Raw genomic sequence first — 17,887 nt, forward strand, 5'->3', positions numbered from 1 at the left:
TGTTCCACACGTTTAGAAAAAAAAGCAAATCAAAATCGAGCATTTTGGGCCGCAACAATCACTAAAAAATCCTGTACGGACCGAATATAAAGTAAATAAACCTGATATTATTCATGTTTTGTTTTAACCTAAAAGTAAATGCTCTTGATGTAAACGTTATTCCATCCCACACGCAAAGGACACAGGTTCTGCTATAATTTTCAGTGATGCTACATGCCGTACAGGACTGTTACACATATATTTTAAGATGAGTTTTTGTAACTTTTTTTATGTCAGAATATTTTTGTTATAAAATTGAAGAAGCAGCTGAGTTCGGTGTGATCGCTGTTATAATATCATCTTAAAAGCCTGTTAAACACCTTCTGATTTGATTCACAAACTGTATAAATAATTATTGTTGTATATAAACACATTGTATTCTGTGGCTGTGTGAATGCCCTAAAGGCCTCAGCATCTCTGTGCTGGTCTCTCCCTCAGGCAGAACATCCTGGTGGGCGCTCCTAAAGCCAACACCTCCTCTTCTTCCTCGGTGAGGGAGCGAGGCGCCGTGTACAGCTGTCCATGGCAGTCAGGTGGGACGTGTATGCAGATAGAGTTCGACAACTCCGGTGAGCTCAGTACACTTACAGAAAAGTGCCCTAAAGGCAGCAGCGTGGGGCTTTCTGCTATAATACAGAATGCACTAAAGACTTTGTTTGATGATTAAAATTTTCCTTTTGATATAACTACAATGTCCTAAAGGCAACTTTTTGTTTTTATATCAGTGATAATCTATAATGCCGCAAAGGCAACGTTTTCCCAACAGTACATTTTAAAGTGCTTTACAGGCCATGCTTGCCCCCCCATGATGTTTTTAAATGCCTTAAAGACACAGTTTGTGTCCAGTGTGAACCCTGAGTGCCTTTTTTAAACGCAGAGTTGATTTTTGTGTTAAAATTAGAAATGCCTTAAAGGCAGAATTGTTCCTTGTAATTAGCAATGCTGTTGGAATTATTTAAAATAATGGAAAATGCCCCAAAGGCGGGCGTTTCCCCTTGATAATACCTAATCTCTTAAAGGCCGCACTGGTCTGTGTGATCAATCAGAATGCCTTAAAGGCAGTGGTGATTCTTTTTCCAAGCTCCATTGATATTTAAGAATGCCCTGAAGGCTGCATTTGAGATTTGTATTTAATTATACATTTGTGGATGTGTGTTGTTATTCACAATGCCTTAAAGGCAGTGTTTTAATTTCTTACACTCAAATTGCCATAATTGTGTATCAGAAGGCATTATTATCTCTTTTTAGTGAAGATATAGAGTGCCTTAAAGTCAGGATTATTTATTCTCATGAATCAAAGCAAGACCCCAAGCTGCATCTGATTATCTCAGTAGAATTCGGAAGGCTGTAAAGGCGACATCGAGTGCTGTTTTTATTTATTTAATCTCAGAGTGAGTTCTGTGTTAGGATTCAGAATGCCCTAAAGGCAGAGTCATGGTTGTGTTCAGGTTGTAATGGTGTGATGGATGAGCTTTGTGCCTCAATTGTGTGTGTGTGTGTGTGTGTGTGTGTGTGTGTTTGTGCAGAGTGCCTGCAGGGCAGATATTTCAGCAGAGGGAGGATTTGTCAGGTCCGGGCCTGTTAGGAATGTTAAGCACACTCACACCATGCCTCTACACTGACTCAGTGGATTTTAGCTGTACTTTCATGCACTTGATGTTTTATTTTCATTAGGATTAAAGTATTGGCACCCTGGTGTCGGTGTTCCGGTAAAGACCTGTTCCTGATGTGTGGAAAGCCTTCGTGTGTTTATGTCAGACTTCTTGTAATAACAAGTCAAGAAAAATTTCCTGAATTGTGTCACATCCCGAGTGAAAGAAACCTCGGTGTCATCCACAGTGAGGAGTGTGATGTCAGTGTTAAACCGTATCTAACTCTCTACACACTGTAGTGTAGTGTAGTGTAGTGTAGTGTAGTGTGGTGGGAGTGTAGTGTAGTGTAGTGGGAGTTTAGTGTAGTGTGGTGGGAGTGTAGTGTAGTGTAGTGTGGTGGGAGTGTAGTGTAGTGTGGTGGGAGTGTAGTGGGAGTGTAGTGTAGTGTGGTGGGAGTGTAGTGGGAGTGTAGTGTGGTGGGAGTGTAGTGTAGTGGGAGTGTAGTGGGAGTGTAGTGTGGTGGGAGTGTAGTGTAGTGTGGTGGGAGTTTAGTGTAGTGTGGTGGGAGTGTAGTGTAGTGTGGTGGGAGTGTGGTGGGAGTGTAGTGTGGTGGGAGTGTAGTGTAGTGTGGTGGGAGTGTGGTGGGAGTGTAGTGTAGTGTGGTGGGAGTGTAGTGTAGTGTGGTGGGAGTGTAGTGTGGTGGGAGTGTAGTGTAGTGTGGTGGGAGTGTAGTGTAGTGTGGTGGGAGTGTAGTGTAGTGTAGTGGGAGTGTAGTGTGGGAGTGTAGTGTGGTGGGAGTGTAGTGTAGTGTAGTGGGAGTGTAGTGTGGTGGGAGTGTAGTGTAGTGTGGTGGGAGTGTAGTGTGGTGGTGGTGGGAGTGTAGTGTAGTGTGGTGGGAGTGTAGTGTAGTGTGGTGGGAGTGTAGTGTAGTGTGGTGGGAGTGTAGTGTGGTGGGAGTGTAGTGTAGTGTGGTGGGAGTGTGGTGGGAGTGTAGTGTGGTGGGAGTGTAGTGTAGTGTGGTGGGAGTGTAGTGTAGTGTGGTGGGAGTGTAGTGTAGTGTGGTGGGAGTGTAGTGTAGTGTAGTGGGAGTGTAGTGTGGTGGGAGTGTAGTGTGGTGGTGGTGGGAGTGTAGTGTAGTGTGGTGGGAGTGTAGTGTGGTGGGAGTGTAGTGTAGTGGGAGTGTAGTGTGGTGGGAGTGTAGTGTAGTGTGGTGGGAGTGTAGTGTAGTGTGGTGGGAGTGTAGTGTGGTGGGAGTGTAGTGTGGTGGTGGTGGGAGTGTAGTGTAGTGTGGTGGGAGTGTAGTGTGGTGGGAGTGTAGTGTAGTGGGAGTGTAGTGTGGTGGGAGTGTAGTGTAGTGTGGTGGGAGTGTAGTGTAGTGTAGTGGGAGTGTAGTGTGGGAGTGTAGTGTGGTGGGAGTGTAGTGTAGTGTAGTGTAGTGTGGTGGGAGTGTAGTGTGGTGGGAGTGTAGTGTAGTGGGAGTGTAGTGTAGTGTGGTGGGAGTGTAGTGTAGTGTGGTGGGAGTGTAGTGTAGTGTAGTGGGAGTGTAGTGTGGTGGGAGTGTAGTGTGGTGGTGGTGGGAGTGTAGTGTAGTGTGGTGGGAGTGTAGTGTGGTGGGAGTGTAGTGTAGTGGGAGTGTAGTGTGGTGGGAGTGTAGTGTAGTGTGGTGGGAGTGTAGTGTAGTGTAGTGGGAGTGTAGTGTGGGAGTGTAGTGTGGTGGGAGTGTAGTGTAGTGTAGTGGGAGTGTAGTGTGGTGGGAGTGTAGTGTAGTGTGGTGGGAGTGTAGTGTGGTGGGAGTGTAGTGTAATGGGAGTGTACTGTAGTGTAGTGTATTGTAGTGGGAGTGTAGTGTGGGAGTGTAGTGTGGTGGGAGTGTAGTGTAGTGTGGTGGGAGTGTAGTGTAGTGTGGTGGGAGTGTAGTGTAGTGTGGTGGGAGTGTAGTGTAGTGTAGTGGGAGTGTAGTGTGGGAGTGTAGTGTGGTGGGAGTGTAGTGTAGTGTAGTGGGAGTGTAGTGTGGTGGGAGTGTAGTGTAGTGTGGTGGGAGTGTAGTGTGGTGGTGGTGGGAGTGTAGTGTAGTGTGGTGGGAGTGTAGTGTAGTGTGGTGGGAGTGTAGTGTGGTGGGAGTGTAGTGTAGTGTGGTGGGAGTGTAGTGTGGTGGGAGTGTAGTGTAGTGGGAGTGTAGTGTGGTGGGAGTGTAGTGTAGTGTGGTGGGAGTGTAGTGTAGTGTGGTGGGAGTGTAGTGTAGTGTAGTGGGAGTGTAGTGTGGTGGGAGTGTAGTGTAGTGGGAGTGTAGTGTGGTGGGAGTGTAGTGTAGTGTGGTGGGAGTGTAGTGTGGTGGTGGTGGGAGTGTAGTGTAGTGTGGTGGGAGTGTAGTGTGGTGGTGGTGGGAGTGTAGTGTAGTGTGGTGGGAGTGTAGTGTGGTGGGAGTGTAGTGTAGTGGGAGTGTAGTGTGGTGGGAGTGTAGTGTAGTGTGGTGGGAGTGTAGTGTAGTGGGAGTGTAGTGTGGGAGTGTAGTGTGGTGGGAGTGTAGTGTAGTGTAGTGGGAGTGTAGTGTGGTGGGAGTGTAGTGTAGTGTGGTGGGAGTGTAGTGTAGTGTGGTGGGAGTGTAGTGTGGTGGGAGTGTAGTGTAATGGGAGTGTACTGTAGTGTAGTGTATTGTAGTGGGAGTGCACTATAGTGTGGTGTAATGGGAGTGTAGTGTGGTGTAATGGGAGTGTAGTGTAGTGTAGTGGGAGTGTGGTGTAATGGGTGTGTAGTGTGTTGGGAGTGTACTGTAGAGTGGTGTAGTGGGAGTGTAGTGTAATGGGAGTGTACTGTAGTGTAGTGTATTGTAGTGGGAGTGTGGTGTAATGGGTGTGTAGTGGGAGTGTAGTGTAGTGTAATGGGAGTGTAGTGTAGTGTAGTGGGAGTGTGGTGTAATGGGTGTGTAGTGTAGTGTAGTGGAATTGCAACCTCAGTACCTACTTACGCAACCGCAGAAAAACAGGTACCGTCACGTTTTAAGCATGTTGGTACCGACTTGGTACCGAAGTATCGGTTCTCGTGACATCCCTAATACAGACACACACTGTGATTCATGTTCAGGTTTAATCATTACACACACACACACACACACACACACTATTCCTTATATAGAAATGTTACCTTAATGCTGATTGAGCACTGGATTACTGTTTATTTACACCACACTGCTGAGTTCTGGACCGTGATTGGTCAGGAGGTGGTGATTAGTTTTCTATAACAGCAGCTCTGACAGTAGCGCAGGTTTATATTAATGCGCTCATTCTGATACGTTGTCGTTTCTATAGTAACATCTCTCTCTCTCTCTGTTTGTGTGTGTGTGTGTGTGTAGATAACCGTGTGGAGAACGGGCAGCAGATGGAGTTTAAGTCGAGTCAGTGGTTTGGAGCTACAGTGCGTTCAGACGGAGAACACATCCTGGTAACTCCTGCACTTCAGTTCAAAACATGAAAACTTTATTATTGTGACTGTATCAGCTACTATATATGTGTGTGTGTGTGTGTGTGTGTGTGTGTGTGTGTGTGTAGGCGTGTGCACCGCTGTACCAGTGGAGTACGTACGGCTTTAAGGAACGTGAACCTGTCGGGACGTGTTTTCTGAAGAAAGGCTCCACAGTGGTGGAATATTCTCCCTGTCGCTCTGGTAAAACACACAAACACACACACCTCCAATCAGAGCGTTTTCCACTCCCTGTATTACTGAACTCCTGCTACACTCAGCACTAGTGCACTTCTAAAGGGAATAGGGTCCTATAGTGCACTATGTAGTGTGTGGAAGTGTATTAAATCACGCCCTGTGTCATGTGTACACTATCGAGTGCACTACCTGCGACCGTAGGAAGTCGTTTCATATATATATATATATATAAGTAGAGATGTTGCCAGGTTGCTCTCGTTATTGTGTCTGTGTGGAGGCTCCAGGAGAGATCCTCAGAAATGTGGACATCAAGGAACTCGTACTCGCTCTTAACTCTCTCCATCTCCACCCTGTTGATGTAGACAGGGGTGTGACCCCCTCTCTGTGACTTCCTGTAATCCACAATCATCTCCTTGGTCTTGCTGACATTCATAGTGTCATCACACCAGTGTCATGACCTCCTCTCTGTAGAACGTCTAGTCAACGTTGGAGATGAATCCCAGGATGGCTGTCTCTTCAGCAAAGTTGAAGATGATGTTGGAGCTGTGCTTAGCAGAACAGTAATAGATGACCAAGGAGAACAAGAGGGGGCTGAGCACACACCCCTGTGGAGCACCAGTGTTGAGTGTGAATGTGGTGGATGTGTAGCTGCCGGTCCTGATCACCTGGGGTCTGCTCGTCAGGAAGTCCTGTTAAGTCCCAGATCCTTCAGCTTGAGTATGAGTTTGGAAAAGGGATGATGATATTGAACATGGAGCTTTAATCAATAAACAGCATCTGCACATAGGTGTCTCTCTCCTCCAGGAGTGTGTGGCTGTTACAGTGGAGTCGTCAGAGGATGTAGTGTTCTGTCTTTATGAAATACGGCCAATCCATCCGGTGTGATGGGCGTGTTAGACACCGCTGTGTGTAACCACATCTCGCACTATGTAGGGTACAGGAGGTAATTTAACCCTCACAGGAAGTGTCTGTGGTTAACTCAGCTGCTCTGTCTGACTGACTAACTGATATACTGTGTGTGTGTGTGTGTGTGTGTGTGTGTGTGTAAATGTGTAATTGTGTGTGTGTGTGAGACAGGTTCAGCCACTCCTGAAGGACAGGGCTTTTGCCAGGCAGGCTTCAGCGCTGATATCGTGAAGGTAAAGTCTATAATTCTCTTTCAGCAGTTACTGAAGTACAGGTTTGTTTTTGTTTTTTCTGAAATAAATTTGATAGTTTTAAACTCCTTCAAAGATTAAAACACACTGATGCAATGTTTACAGTTTAAAACTGAACATGACCAAAAAATATGAAAAGAAAGAAAAGTGGACGAATTCTGGTTTTAATTGTGGTTAATAAAATGGAAAAAATGGAAAGAGTAAAGAAATAAGAATGAAAACGGAAAAAGAAATGAAAGAGAAGTAAATGGCAACACACACACACACACAAACACACACACACACACACACACACAGACACATATACACACACACACAGACACACATATCCTTTCTTTCCCTGTAAAGTCACGGAACTAAACACTCCTCACACCGTTACCATGACAACGCTCTTACCGCTCCTAGTTAATATCGGTTAACTAACTACCCTAGCTCAGGCTCTACATTAGATTTATGATCAGTAATGAAGGTGAAATAGAGAGTGACGTAACCATGGTGATGAAATATTTTCCATTTTGTAAATATTCTTATAATCGCGCAGTAACGAGACTCACAAACTTTTGTCCTCCATGTTTGTTTTCCTCACTTTGGTTCAACTTGCGACTGTGTGTGTGTGTGTGTGTGTGTGTGTGTGTGTGTGTGTGTGAGTCGCTGAATACACTCTGCGTTTTTTTTAATCTGTTGTTAGAATAAGCGTGTGGTGGTTGGAGGTCCGGGGAGTTTTTACTGGCAGGGTAAGTCACAACACTGTCTTATTGTCTTACTCTCAGACCCATAGAGGATTTACTGTTCTGTATGAGGCAGACATGCTGCGAGTGTGAGTGTGAGGTTAAAGGCGTAGTTCTCTCCTCAGGGCAGCTGATCTCAGACGATATCTCGGAGGTTCTCAGCAGGTTCACTAAAGAATTAACCACCAAATACAGCAACCAGATGGCCACCAAATCCGCCAGCGCGCAGTACGACGACAGCTACCTCGGTACACACTCACAGCTCCGTATGTTCACCAACAGGAAGAGACGAGGGAGAGAAATAAAGGATAAACAGATAGAATGGAAATAAGAGAAAATTAAAGGAGAAAGGAAAAAAATAAAGAGTAGAAATGTTAAGAAAGAAAAGAGAATTGGAAGAGAATAAAATAAAAGAATGAAAAAGGAGAAAGTAAAGAACCGAAACAGGAAGTTTTAAATAACAAACAAATTGAGATGAATAGAAAAAAAAGTAAGAAAGAGTTTAGGGGGGGGGGGGGGATTAAAAGAAACAAAGGAATGAAATCAAAACAAAATAATAAAGGAGAGAAAAACAGATTGGAAAAGTAAAGGTAAAAAAGAGTCAGAAAGAACTGAAAGAGGATAAAAAGGAAAATGAAAAAGATGAATTAATGAGATTTAAAAAAAAAAAAAATAGGAAAAAGAAAGAAGAATGAAAGGCAAAATAAAAATTAGGCAGTAATGAATGAGAGGAATGGATAAACTTCATCTTAATACAGTTTGGTCTCTGTGTGTGTGTGTGTGTGTAGGTTACTCTGTGGCAGTCGGAGATTTTAACGACGATGGTGTGGATGGTAAGGAAGTCATTTTTTGTGCTACTGTATGTACAGTTTTAGTCCAAACTAATTAGATTACCTTCAGAAACTAGAAACTAGGTGTTAAAACTAAACTAGGTGCTTTGATGTTTGTAATCAAAACAGGAAGTCAGCCTAAAGTTCCACCACTAGGTAGCGCTATAATTACAGGCCGAACTAAAATGTTTGAGAGCTTGAGTGTAAACTTCCATCACACGGTGTTCATCGTGGAACCGTAAACCAAACGGTTAAAAATGTAAATTGCACATGGCTGGGTGCTTGGACCCCTTAATCGCTGCTCAGTGTTTATATTTATGTTTCCTCCCACTCCGTGTGCGTTCTCTAGATTACGTCACCGGCGTTCCGAGAGGAGAGAAAGCTCTGGGATACGTGAGTACATCGTTTATTATTCATCTCCCATTCTCCCTCGGCTCAGTGACGAGTCCGTGTGTATCTGTACAGGAAGACCTTATATGGACTTCCGCTTGACACTCTGTTCATTCCGTGTTCTGCAGGTGAACATCTTTAATGGGAAGAACATGGCCTCCGCAGTGAACTTCACCGGCCTGCAGGTGAGAACCGTTTACGTTCCTGTCAGAAACGTCCAATCAGATCTCAGGGTTTTGAGCAACTCTCAGGTTTGTGGGCGTTTCCCAGTTATTGGACATGATTGGTTAGAAAGTAGACGGACAGATAGAGAGGCACACAGGTGGTTAGGCAGGCAGAGGTGGACAGACGGGTGGTAAGGCAGGCAGACAGACAGACAGACAGACAATCAGATAGGCATGGAGGCAGACAGGTTGAGAGGCAGACAGGTGTTCAGACAGACAGGTAGTTAGTAGAGTATGTACAGTGATGGAGTGTAATGTATGTAAATGGAGGTTGAGGAGACAGACGGGTAGAGAGACAGACAGGTAGAGAGGCAGACAGAACAGTGATGGAGTGTAATGTATGTAAATGGAGGTTGAGGAGACAGACGGGTAGAGAGACAGACAGGTAGAGAGACAGACAGAACAGTGATGGTGTGTACTGTATGTAAATGGAGGTTGAGGAGACAGACGGGTAGAGAGACAGACAGAACAGTGATGGAGTGTAATGTATTTAATTGGGGGTTTAGGAGGCAGACAGGTAGAGAGACAGACAGGTAGAGAGACAGACGGGTAGAGAGACAGACAGAACAGTGATGGAGTGTAATGTATGTAAATGGAGGTTTAGGAGGCAGACGGGTAGAGAGACAGACGGGTAGAGAGACAGACAGAACAGTGATGGAGTGTAATGTATGTAAATGGAGGTTTAGGAGGCAGACGGGTAGAGAGACAGACAGGTAGAGAGACAGACAGAACCATGATGGTGTGTACTGTATGTAAATGGAGGTTGAGGAGACAGACGGGTAGAGAGACACACAGAACAGTGATGGAGTGTAATGTATGTAAATGGAGGTTGAGGAGACAGACGGGTAGGGAGACAGACAGGTAGAGAGACAGACAGAACAGTGATGGAGTGTAATGTATGTAAATGGAGGTTTAGGAGGCAGACGGGTAGGGAGACAGACAGGTAGAGAGACAGACAGAACAGTGATGGAGTGTAATGTATTTAATTGGAGGTTTAGGAGGCAGACAGGTAGAGAGACAGACAGGTAGAGAGACAGACGGGTAGAGAGACAGACAGAACAGTGATGGAGTGTAATGTATTTAATTGGAGGTTTAGGAGGCAGACAGGTAGAGAGACAGACGGGTAGAGAGACAGACAGAACAGTGATGGAGTGTACTGTATGTAAATGGAGGTTTAGGAGGCAGACGGGTAGAGAGACAGACAGGTAGAGAGACAGACAGAACAGTGATGGTGTGTACTGTATGTAAATGGAGGTTTAGGAGGCAGACGAGTAGAGAGACAGACAGGTAGAGAGACAGACAGAACAGTGATGGAGTGTAATGTATGTAAATGGAGGTTTAGGAGGCAGACAGGTAGAGAGACAGACAGGTAGAGAGACAGACGGGTAGAGAGACAGACAGAACAGTGATGGTGTGTACTGTATGTAAATGGAGGTTTAGGAGGCAGACAGGTAGAGAGACAGACGGGTAGAGAGACAGACAGAACAGTGATGGAGTGTAATGTATGTAAATGGAGGTTTAGGAGGCAGACGGGTAGAGAGACAGACAGGTAGAGAGACAGACAGAACCATGATGGTGTGTACTGTATGTAAATGGAGGTTTAGGAGGCAGACAGGTAGAGAGACAGACAGGTAGAGAGACAGACAGAACAGTGATGGAGTGTAATGTATGTAAATGGAGGTTTAGGAGGCAGACAGGTAGAGAGACAGACGGGTAGAGAGACAGACAGAACAGTGATGGTGTGTACTGTATGTAAATGGAGGTTTAGGAGGCAGACAGGTAGAGAGACAGACAGGTAGAGAGACAGACAGAACAGTGATTGAGTGTACTGTATGTAAATGGAGGTTTAGGAGGCAGACAGGTAGAGAGACAGACGGGTAGAGAGACAGACAGAACAGTGATTGAGTGTACTGTATGTAAATGGAGGTTTAGGAGGCAGACGGGTAGAGAGACAGACAGGTAGAGAGACAGACAGAACAGTGATGGTGTGTACTGTATGTAAATGGAGGTTGAGGCTGCAGTGATAAATGAGGTGTTGTTTCAGATGGCAGCGTATTTCGGAAACGCAGTCGCTGCAACAGACATCAACAATGACGGGTCAGTCTTCTTCTTCTTCTTCTTCTTTTACTTCTTCCTCTCTTTCCTCTCCTCTGTGTGCTCAGTGCAGTAATTGTGTCTTTTATTACTGAATCATTTCTGTGATTGTTTTTCTCTTTTTGCTGATAATCCAAACACTAGTAATAAAAGTGTGTGTGTGTGTGTGTGTGTGTGTGTGTGTGTGTGTGTGCAGGAGGATGGACCTGTTGGTTGGAGCTCCTCTGTTTATGGAGCGTGGGTCTGATGGGAAGCTGCGTGAGGTGGGACAGGTGTACGTTTACCTGTCGAGCGGCGGCTTCTCCTTCCAGCCTCCTCTCAAACTCACCGGCTCTGAGATCTACTCTCGCTTCGGCAGCTCCGTCTCCAACCTGGGGGACCTGGACCGGGACGGCTTCAACGGTGACACACACACACATACACACACACACACACACATCTCCAACCTGGGGGACCTGGACCTCTGTGAGAGAGAGGTTTATCTGTAATGGCTAATTAATTCTTCATTTATTAATGTGTGTGTGTGTGTGTGTGTGTGTGTGTGTGTGTGTGTGTGTGTATACACGTGTACAGATGTGGCGGTGTCGGCTCCGTACGGAGGTTCCTCTCGGCAGGGTTTGGTGTATATCTATAACGGGCGAGCGGGTGGGCCGGACTCTCAGCCCTCTCAGATCCTGGAAGGAAAGTGGGCGTCGGCCTCACTGCCTCCCAGCTTCGGATATGCCATGCACGGAGCCATGGACATCGACCAGAACGGCTACCCCGGTACCACACACACACACACACACACACACACACACACACACCGGGAAACACTACTCCCTTATCTCCCTCTCTGATGTATATTAAATAATTTGTGTGTAATATATTCTATTTGTGTGTGTGTGTGTGTGTGTGCATGCATAGATCTGGTGGTGGGCGTGTTTGGAGCTGACAAAGCCATTCTTTACAGGTACTTCAGAGTGTTTAATACACACACATATACACACACACACGCGTTTCTCATTAACCACAGCATGTCCTTTAGCTTTATGGCTTATTAGTTTGCTGTAGCAACTGATGCTTATGTTGAAAGGAACACACACACACACACACGCGCCAAGCGAAACCTTACATGTTGTCCATGATGTGGGCGGAATTTTAATTTTTTTTCATATTGCATCTATGATATTATTGATTATTTTTCGTGTGTGTGTGTGTAACCCAGGGCTCGGCCAGTGATCAGTGTGAACTCCACCCTGGATATTACCCCACAGATCCTGAGTCTGGAGGATAAACGCTGCGCGCTCCCTGGAACAACCGCCATGGTGTCATGGTCAGTGGCTGTGTCTCATTTCTCCATGCGCCCTTATTAACTCCCCCTCTGTGGAGTCACCCTCACCTTCACCCTCACCCTCACCTTCACCTTCACCCTCACCTTCACCCTTACCCTTACCCTTACCCTCACCTTCACCCTTACCCTCAGCCTTACCCTGACCATTACCCTCACCCTCAGCCTCACCCTTAACCTCACCCTTACCCTCAGCCTCACCCTCAGCCTCACCCTCAGCCTCACCCTTACCCTCAGCCTCACCCTCACCCTTACCCTTACCCTCACCCTTACCCTCAGCCTCACCCTCACCCTTACCCTTACCCTCACCCTTACCCTCAGCCTTACCCTCAGCCTTACCCTCACCCTCACCCTTACCCTCACCTTCACCCTCACCTTCACCCTTACCCTCAGCCTTACCTTCACCCTCACCCTTACCCTCATCCTCACCCTTACCCTCACCTTCAGCTTTACGCTCAGCCTTACCTTCACCCTCACCCTTACCCTTACCCTCACCCTTACCCTCACCTTCACCCTCACCCTTACCCTCACCTTCACCCTCACCCTTACCTTCACCCTCACCTTCACCCTCACCCTTACCCTCACCTTCACCCTCACCCTTACCCTCAGCCTTACCCTCACCCTCAGCCTCACCCTCACCTTTAACCTCACCCTCACCCTCAGCCTTACCCTCACCCTCACCTTTACCCTCAGCCTCACCCTCAGCCTTACCCTCAACTTCACCCTCACCCTCAGCCTTACCCTCACCTTCACCTTCACCCTCACCCTCAGCCTTACCCTCAACTTCACCCTCACCCTCAGCCTTACCCTCACCTTCACCTTCACCCTCACCCTCAGCCTTACCTTCACCCTTACCCTCAGCCTTACCCTCACCCTTACCCTCACCTTCACCCTTACCCTCACCCTCACCCTTACCTTCACCCTTGCCCTCACCCTCAGCCTTACCCTCACCCTTACCCTTACCCGCACCTTCACCCTTACCTTCACCCTTACCCTCAGCCTCACCCTTACCCTCACCCTCACCCTCACCCTTACCCTCACCCTCACCCTTACCCTCACCCTCACCCTCACCCTTACCCTTACCCTCACCTTCACCCTTACCCTCAGCCTTACCCTCACCCTCACCCTCACCCTTACCCTTACCCTCACCTTCACCCTTACCCTTACCCTCACCTTCACCCTTACCCTCAGCCTTACCCTTACCCAGACCCACCATTCCATTGCTATGTTAGTAGAACCAAGGATTATTAGTGAATTAATATTTATAAAAGTAATTATAAAAACAGGCTAATTATTTATAAACATATAGTGTGAGAAATTATAAATAATTGAACTCATAATAAAATATAAAAATTTACATCATTTATATTTACAAAATAATCAGATTTTTCTGTAAACAGTTAAATTAAGAGTCTGGTTATTTGTGAAAACGAAGAGAGCAAAAAAGTCTGATAATTAGTAGACAAAAATTCATAATATAATTTGATCATTTATGTAAGTGTAGGTGTTTTTTTTTTTTTTTTTATATACAAATAGAAATGGAGCCTGGAGTTTTCTATAAATAAATAGTCTACTTTCTTTTAGTTCATTTTAGAAAGTATTATTATTTTCATTTATTCCTAAATATTCATTTTGTTATTATTTCTTAAATATACACTGATTCACAGTCAGAGAACTGGTCTGATAATGTATTTAAAATTTGATCATTTATAATCAATAATATATAAGATCGTTTAGAGAATAAATAATTAGACAGATGTCTAATACTGCACTTACTGACGTTAAAACCTACAAAAAATCTTTAGTTTGATATTTTCTCGTGTTCTTTTATAAAGGAAACAGGATGTAATGCAGAAAAATCTCATTACTGAATCATCAGCTCGTTTATTAGGTTTAATATAATCGGTGTTCTCTAAATAGCTTCATATCTGACTTTCGTTTTAGTTTCATGGTGAAATACTGTCTGAAGGCCAGTGGAAAAGGAGCTCCTTCTATTCTGAGTAAGTGCACGCACGCACACGCACACACACACATGCGTTAGTGTGGTTTAAAAATTGTCTCTGTAGGAGGGAGAGGATGTAGTAAACTGTGTCGTGCTGAGACTGACTGAGTATAATAGCCTCCAGACTCACACCCTGCTGCTCTGACACACACACACACAGACACACACACACACACACACACACTTTTTCACTTTGGAGAATTCTCTACAGTATAGAGAATAATGAGAGTATGCACAGGGAGTTTGTGACTTTGAACAGGTGTGTACAGTGGTGATTTTAGGATTTAGGATTTTCTACATTTCTACATAAATATGATCTAAAACATCATCAGATTCTCACACGAGTCCTAAAAGTAGATAAAGAACCCGATTAAACACGAGACAAAAATATTATACTTGTTCATTTATTTATTGAGGAAAATGATCCAATATTACATATCTGTGTGGGTCTGGGGAGTGTCTGGGGAGTGTGTGTGTGTGAGGTTTGTAGCCTAAAATTAGTCAAATATATGAACCTGAATCAAGAATAGTTCAAATGAATCTGAATCAAGTATAAACTACAATGTAACCAAATGAATGTACAAATAAATCAAATATGAACCTGAATCATCTCATAAAAATTAACCTGAATCCATTGTAATATACAAAGGAATCAAATCTTATAATTATTAACCAGATTTACGTTTAACCTGCAAATGAATCAAATATATGAACTGGGATCAGGTCTAATAGTAGGGAACCTGAATCACGTGTAACTTATGAATGAATCACAATATATGAACTTGAATCAAATGTAACTTACAAACGAATTAAAATGTGAATCTGAATCACATAACGTGTAAAGATGAATCAAAACCAAACCAAATCAGATGACCCAAAATGAATGGAAAGTAAATCTGAATCAGTTAATCTCAAATGACTCAAAATCTAAACACAGAATCAAGCTCTCTCTCTCTCTGTGTGTGTGTGTGTGTGTGTGTGTGTGTGTGTGTGCGTGTAGAGTTCCAGGTGGACCTGACTCTGGACCGGCTGAAGCAGAAGGGAGCGATAAAGCGTGTGTTGTTTCTACACAACCGTCTGTCTCAGTACACCAAATTCATGAGCGTCACTAACGGAGGAGTGCAGTCCTGTGAGGAGCTGCAGGCTTATCTCATAGTGAGACACACACACACATATACACACACTCACTGACACATACATACATACATACATACATACATACAGACACACATTCTCACACACACACACACACACTATGTTACTTCATGAAGGTAATGCTGATCCTGAAAATAAGAACAGATAACAGACCGTTTTCAATGTTTAACGCACAGCACCATGTAGAACACCCTGTAGAGAACACCCGGTACTGTAGAACACCCGGTACTGTAGAACACCCGGTACTGTAGAACACCCGGTACTGTAGAGAACACCCTGTACTATAGAGAACAACCTGTACTGCAGAGAACACCCTGTACTGTAGAGAACACCCTGTACTGTAGAGAACACCCTGTACTGTAGAACACCCTGTACTGTAGAGAACACCCTGTACTGTAGAACACCCTGTACTGTAGAGAACACCCTGTACTGTAGAGAACACCCTGTACTGTAGAACACCCTGTACTGTAGAACACCCTGTACTGTAGAGAACACCCTGTACTGTAGAGAACACCCTGTACTGTAGAGCACCCTGTACTGTAGAACACCCAGTACTGTAGAACACCCTGTACTGCAGAGAACACCCTGTACTGCAGAGAACACCCGGTACTGTAGAACACCCGGTACTGTAGAGCACCCTGTACTGTAGAACACCCTGTACTGTAGAACACCCAGTACTGTAGAGAACACCCTGTACTGTAGAACACCCTGTACTGTAGAACACCCTGTACTGTAGAACACCCTGTACTGTAGAGAACACCCTGTACTGTAGAGAACACCCTGTACTGTACAACACCCTGTACTGTAGAGAACACCCTGTACTGTAGAGAACACCCTGTACTGTACAACACCCTGTACTGTAGAGAACACCCTGTACTGTAGAGAACACCCTGTACTGCAGAGAACACCCTGTACTGTAGTGAACAGCCTTTAGAGAACACCCTGTACTGTAGAACACCCTGTACTGTAGAACACCCTGTACTGTAGAGAACACCCTGTACTGCAGAGAGCACCCTGTACTGTAGAGCACCCTGTACTGCAGAGAACACCCTGTACTGTAGAGAACACCCGGTACTGTAGAACACCCGGTACTGTAGAGCACCCTGTACTGTAGAACACCCTGTACTGTAGAGAACACCCTGTACTGCAGAGAACACCCTGTACTGCAGAGAACACCCTGTACTGCAGAGAACACCCTGTACTGCAGAGAACACCCTGTACTGTAGTGAACAGCCTTTAGAGAACACCCTGTACTGTAGAGAACACCCGGTACTGTAGAGAACACCCGGTACTGTAGAGAACACCCTGTACTGTAGAACACCCTGTACTGTAGAGAACACCCTGTACTGTAGTGAACAGCCTTTAGACAACACCCTGTACTGTACAACACCCTGTACTGTAGAGAACACCCTGTACTGTAGAGAACACCCTGTACTGTAGACAACACCCTGTACTGTACAACACCCTGTACTGTAGAGAACACCCTGTACTGTAGAGAACACCCTGTACTGCAGAGAACACCCTGTACTGTAGTGAACAGCCTTTAGAGAACACCCTGTACTGTAGAACACCCTGTACTGTAGAACACCCTGTACTGTAGAGAACACCCTGTACTGCAGAGAACACCCTGTACTGTAGAGCACCCTGTACTGCAGAGAACACCCTGTACTGTAGAGAACACCCTGTACTGTAGAGAACACCCTGTACTGCAGAGAACACCCTGTACTGTAGAACACCCTGTACTGTAGAGAACACCCTGTACTGCAGAGAGCACCCTGTACTGTAGAGAACACCCGGTACTGTAGAACACCCTGTACTGTAGAGCACCCTGTACTGTAGAGCACCCTGTACTGTAGAGAACACCCTGTACTGTAGAGAACACCCTGTACTGCAGAGAACACCCTGTACTGTAGTGAACAGCCTTTAGAGAACACCCGGTACTGTAGAGAACACCCGGTACTGTAGAGAACACCCGGTACTGTAGAGAACACCCTGTACTGTAGAGAACACCCTGTACTGTACAGAACACCCTGTACTGCAGAGAACACCCTGTACTGCAGAGAACACCCTGTACTGTAGTGAACAGCCTTTAGAGAACACCCTGTACTGTAGAACACCCTGTACTGTAGAACACCCTGTACTGCAGAGAACACCCTGTACTGTAGAACACCCTGTACTGTAGAACACCCTGTACTGCAGAGAACACCCTGTACTGTAGAACACCCTGTACTGTAGAACACCCTGTACTGTAGAACACCCTGTACTGCAGAGAACACCCTGTACTGTAGAACACCCTGTACTGCAGAGAACACCCTGTACTGTAGAACACCCTGTACTGCAGAGAACACCCTGTACTGCAGAGAACACCCTGTACTGCAGAGAACACCCTGTACTGCAGAGAACACCCTGTACTGTAGAACACCCTGTACTGTAGTGAACAGCCTTTAGAGAACACCCTGTACTGTAGAACACCCTGTACTGCAGAGAACACCCTGTACTGCAGAGAACACCCTGTACTGTAGAGCACCCTGTACTGTAGAGAACACCCTGTACTGTAGAACACCCTGTACTGTAGAGCACCCTGTACTGTAGAGAACACCCTGTACTGTAGAACACCCTGTACTGTAGAGAGCACCCTGTACTGTAGAACACCCTGTACTGTAGAGAACACCCTGTACTGTAGAGAACACCC

General features: G+C 45.4%; 1 protein-coding gene across 1 annotated transcript in view; it reads left to right on the plus strand.

Moving 5' to 3' along the window:
- itgav (integrin, alpha V) overlaps positions 1–17,887 on the plus strand; it is a 29,155-nt gene that overhangs the window by 1,467 nt on the left and 9,801 nt on the right. Inside the window, exons 2-17 of the mRNA XM_053626099.1 lie at positions 478–608; positions 4,981–5,069; positions 5,177–5,291; positions 6,363–6,424; positions 7,131–7,176; positions 7,296–7,418; positions 7,959–8,003; positions 8,350–8,393; positions 8,519–8,575; positions 10,659–10,711; positions 10,905–11,110; positions 11,282–11,473; positions 11,615–11,660; positions 11,916–12,023; positions 13,983–14,038; positions 15,041–15,195. Coding sequence (XP_053482074.1) covers positions 478–608; positions 4,981–5,069; positions 5,177–5,291; positions 6,363–6,424; positions 7,131–7,176; positions 7,296–7,418; positions 7,959–8,003; positions 8,350–8,393; positions 8,519–8,575; positions 10,659–10,711; positions 10,905–11,110; positions 11,282–11,473; positions 11,615–11,660; positions 11,916–12,023; positions 13,983–14,038; positions 15,041–15,195 — 1,528 coding nt within the window. The remainder of the gene's footprint in view (positions 1–477; positions 609–4,980; positions 5,070–5,176; positions 5,292–6,362; positions 6,425–7,130; positions 7,177–7,295; positions 7,419–7,958; positions 8,004–8,349; positions 8,394–8,518; positions 8,576–10,658; positions 10,712–10,904; positions 11,111–11,281; positions 11,474–11,614; positions 11,661–11,915; positions 12,024–13,982; positions 14,039–15,040; positions 15,196–17,887) is intronic.

The sequence above is a fragment of the Ictalurus furcatus genome, chromosome 6, assembly GCF_023375685.1.
Source record: "Ictalurus furcatus strain D&B chromosome 6, Billie_1.0, whole genome shotgun sequence".
NCBI classification, from domain to species: domain Eukaryota; kingdom Metazoa; phylum Chordata; class Actinopteri; order Siluriformes; family Ictaluridae; genus Ictalurus; species Ictalurus furcatus.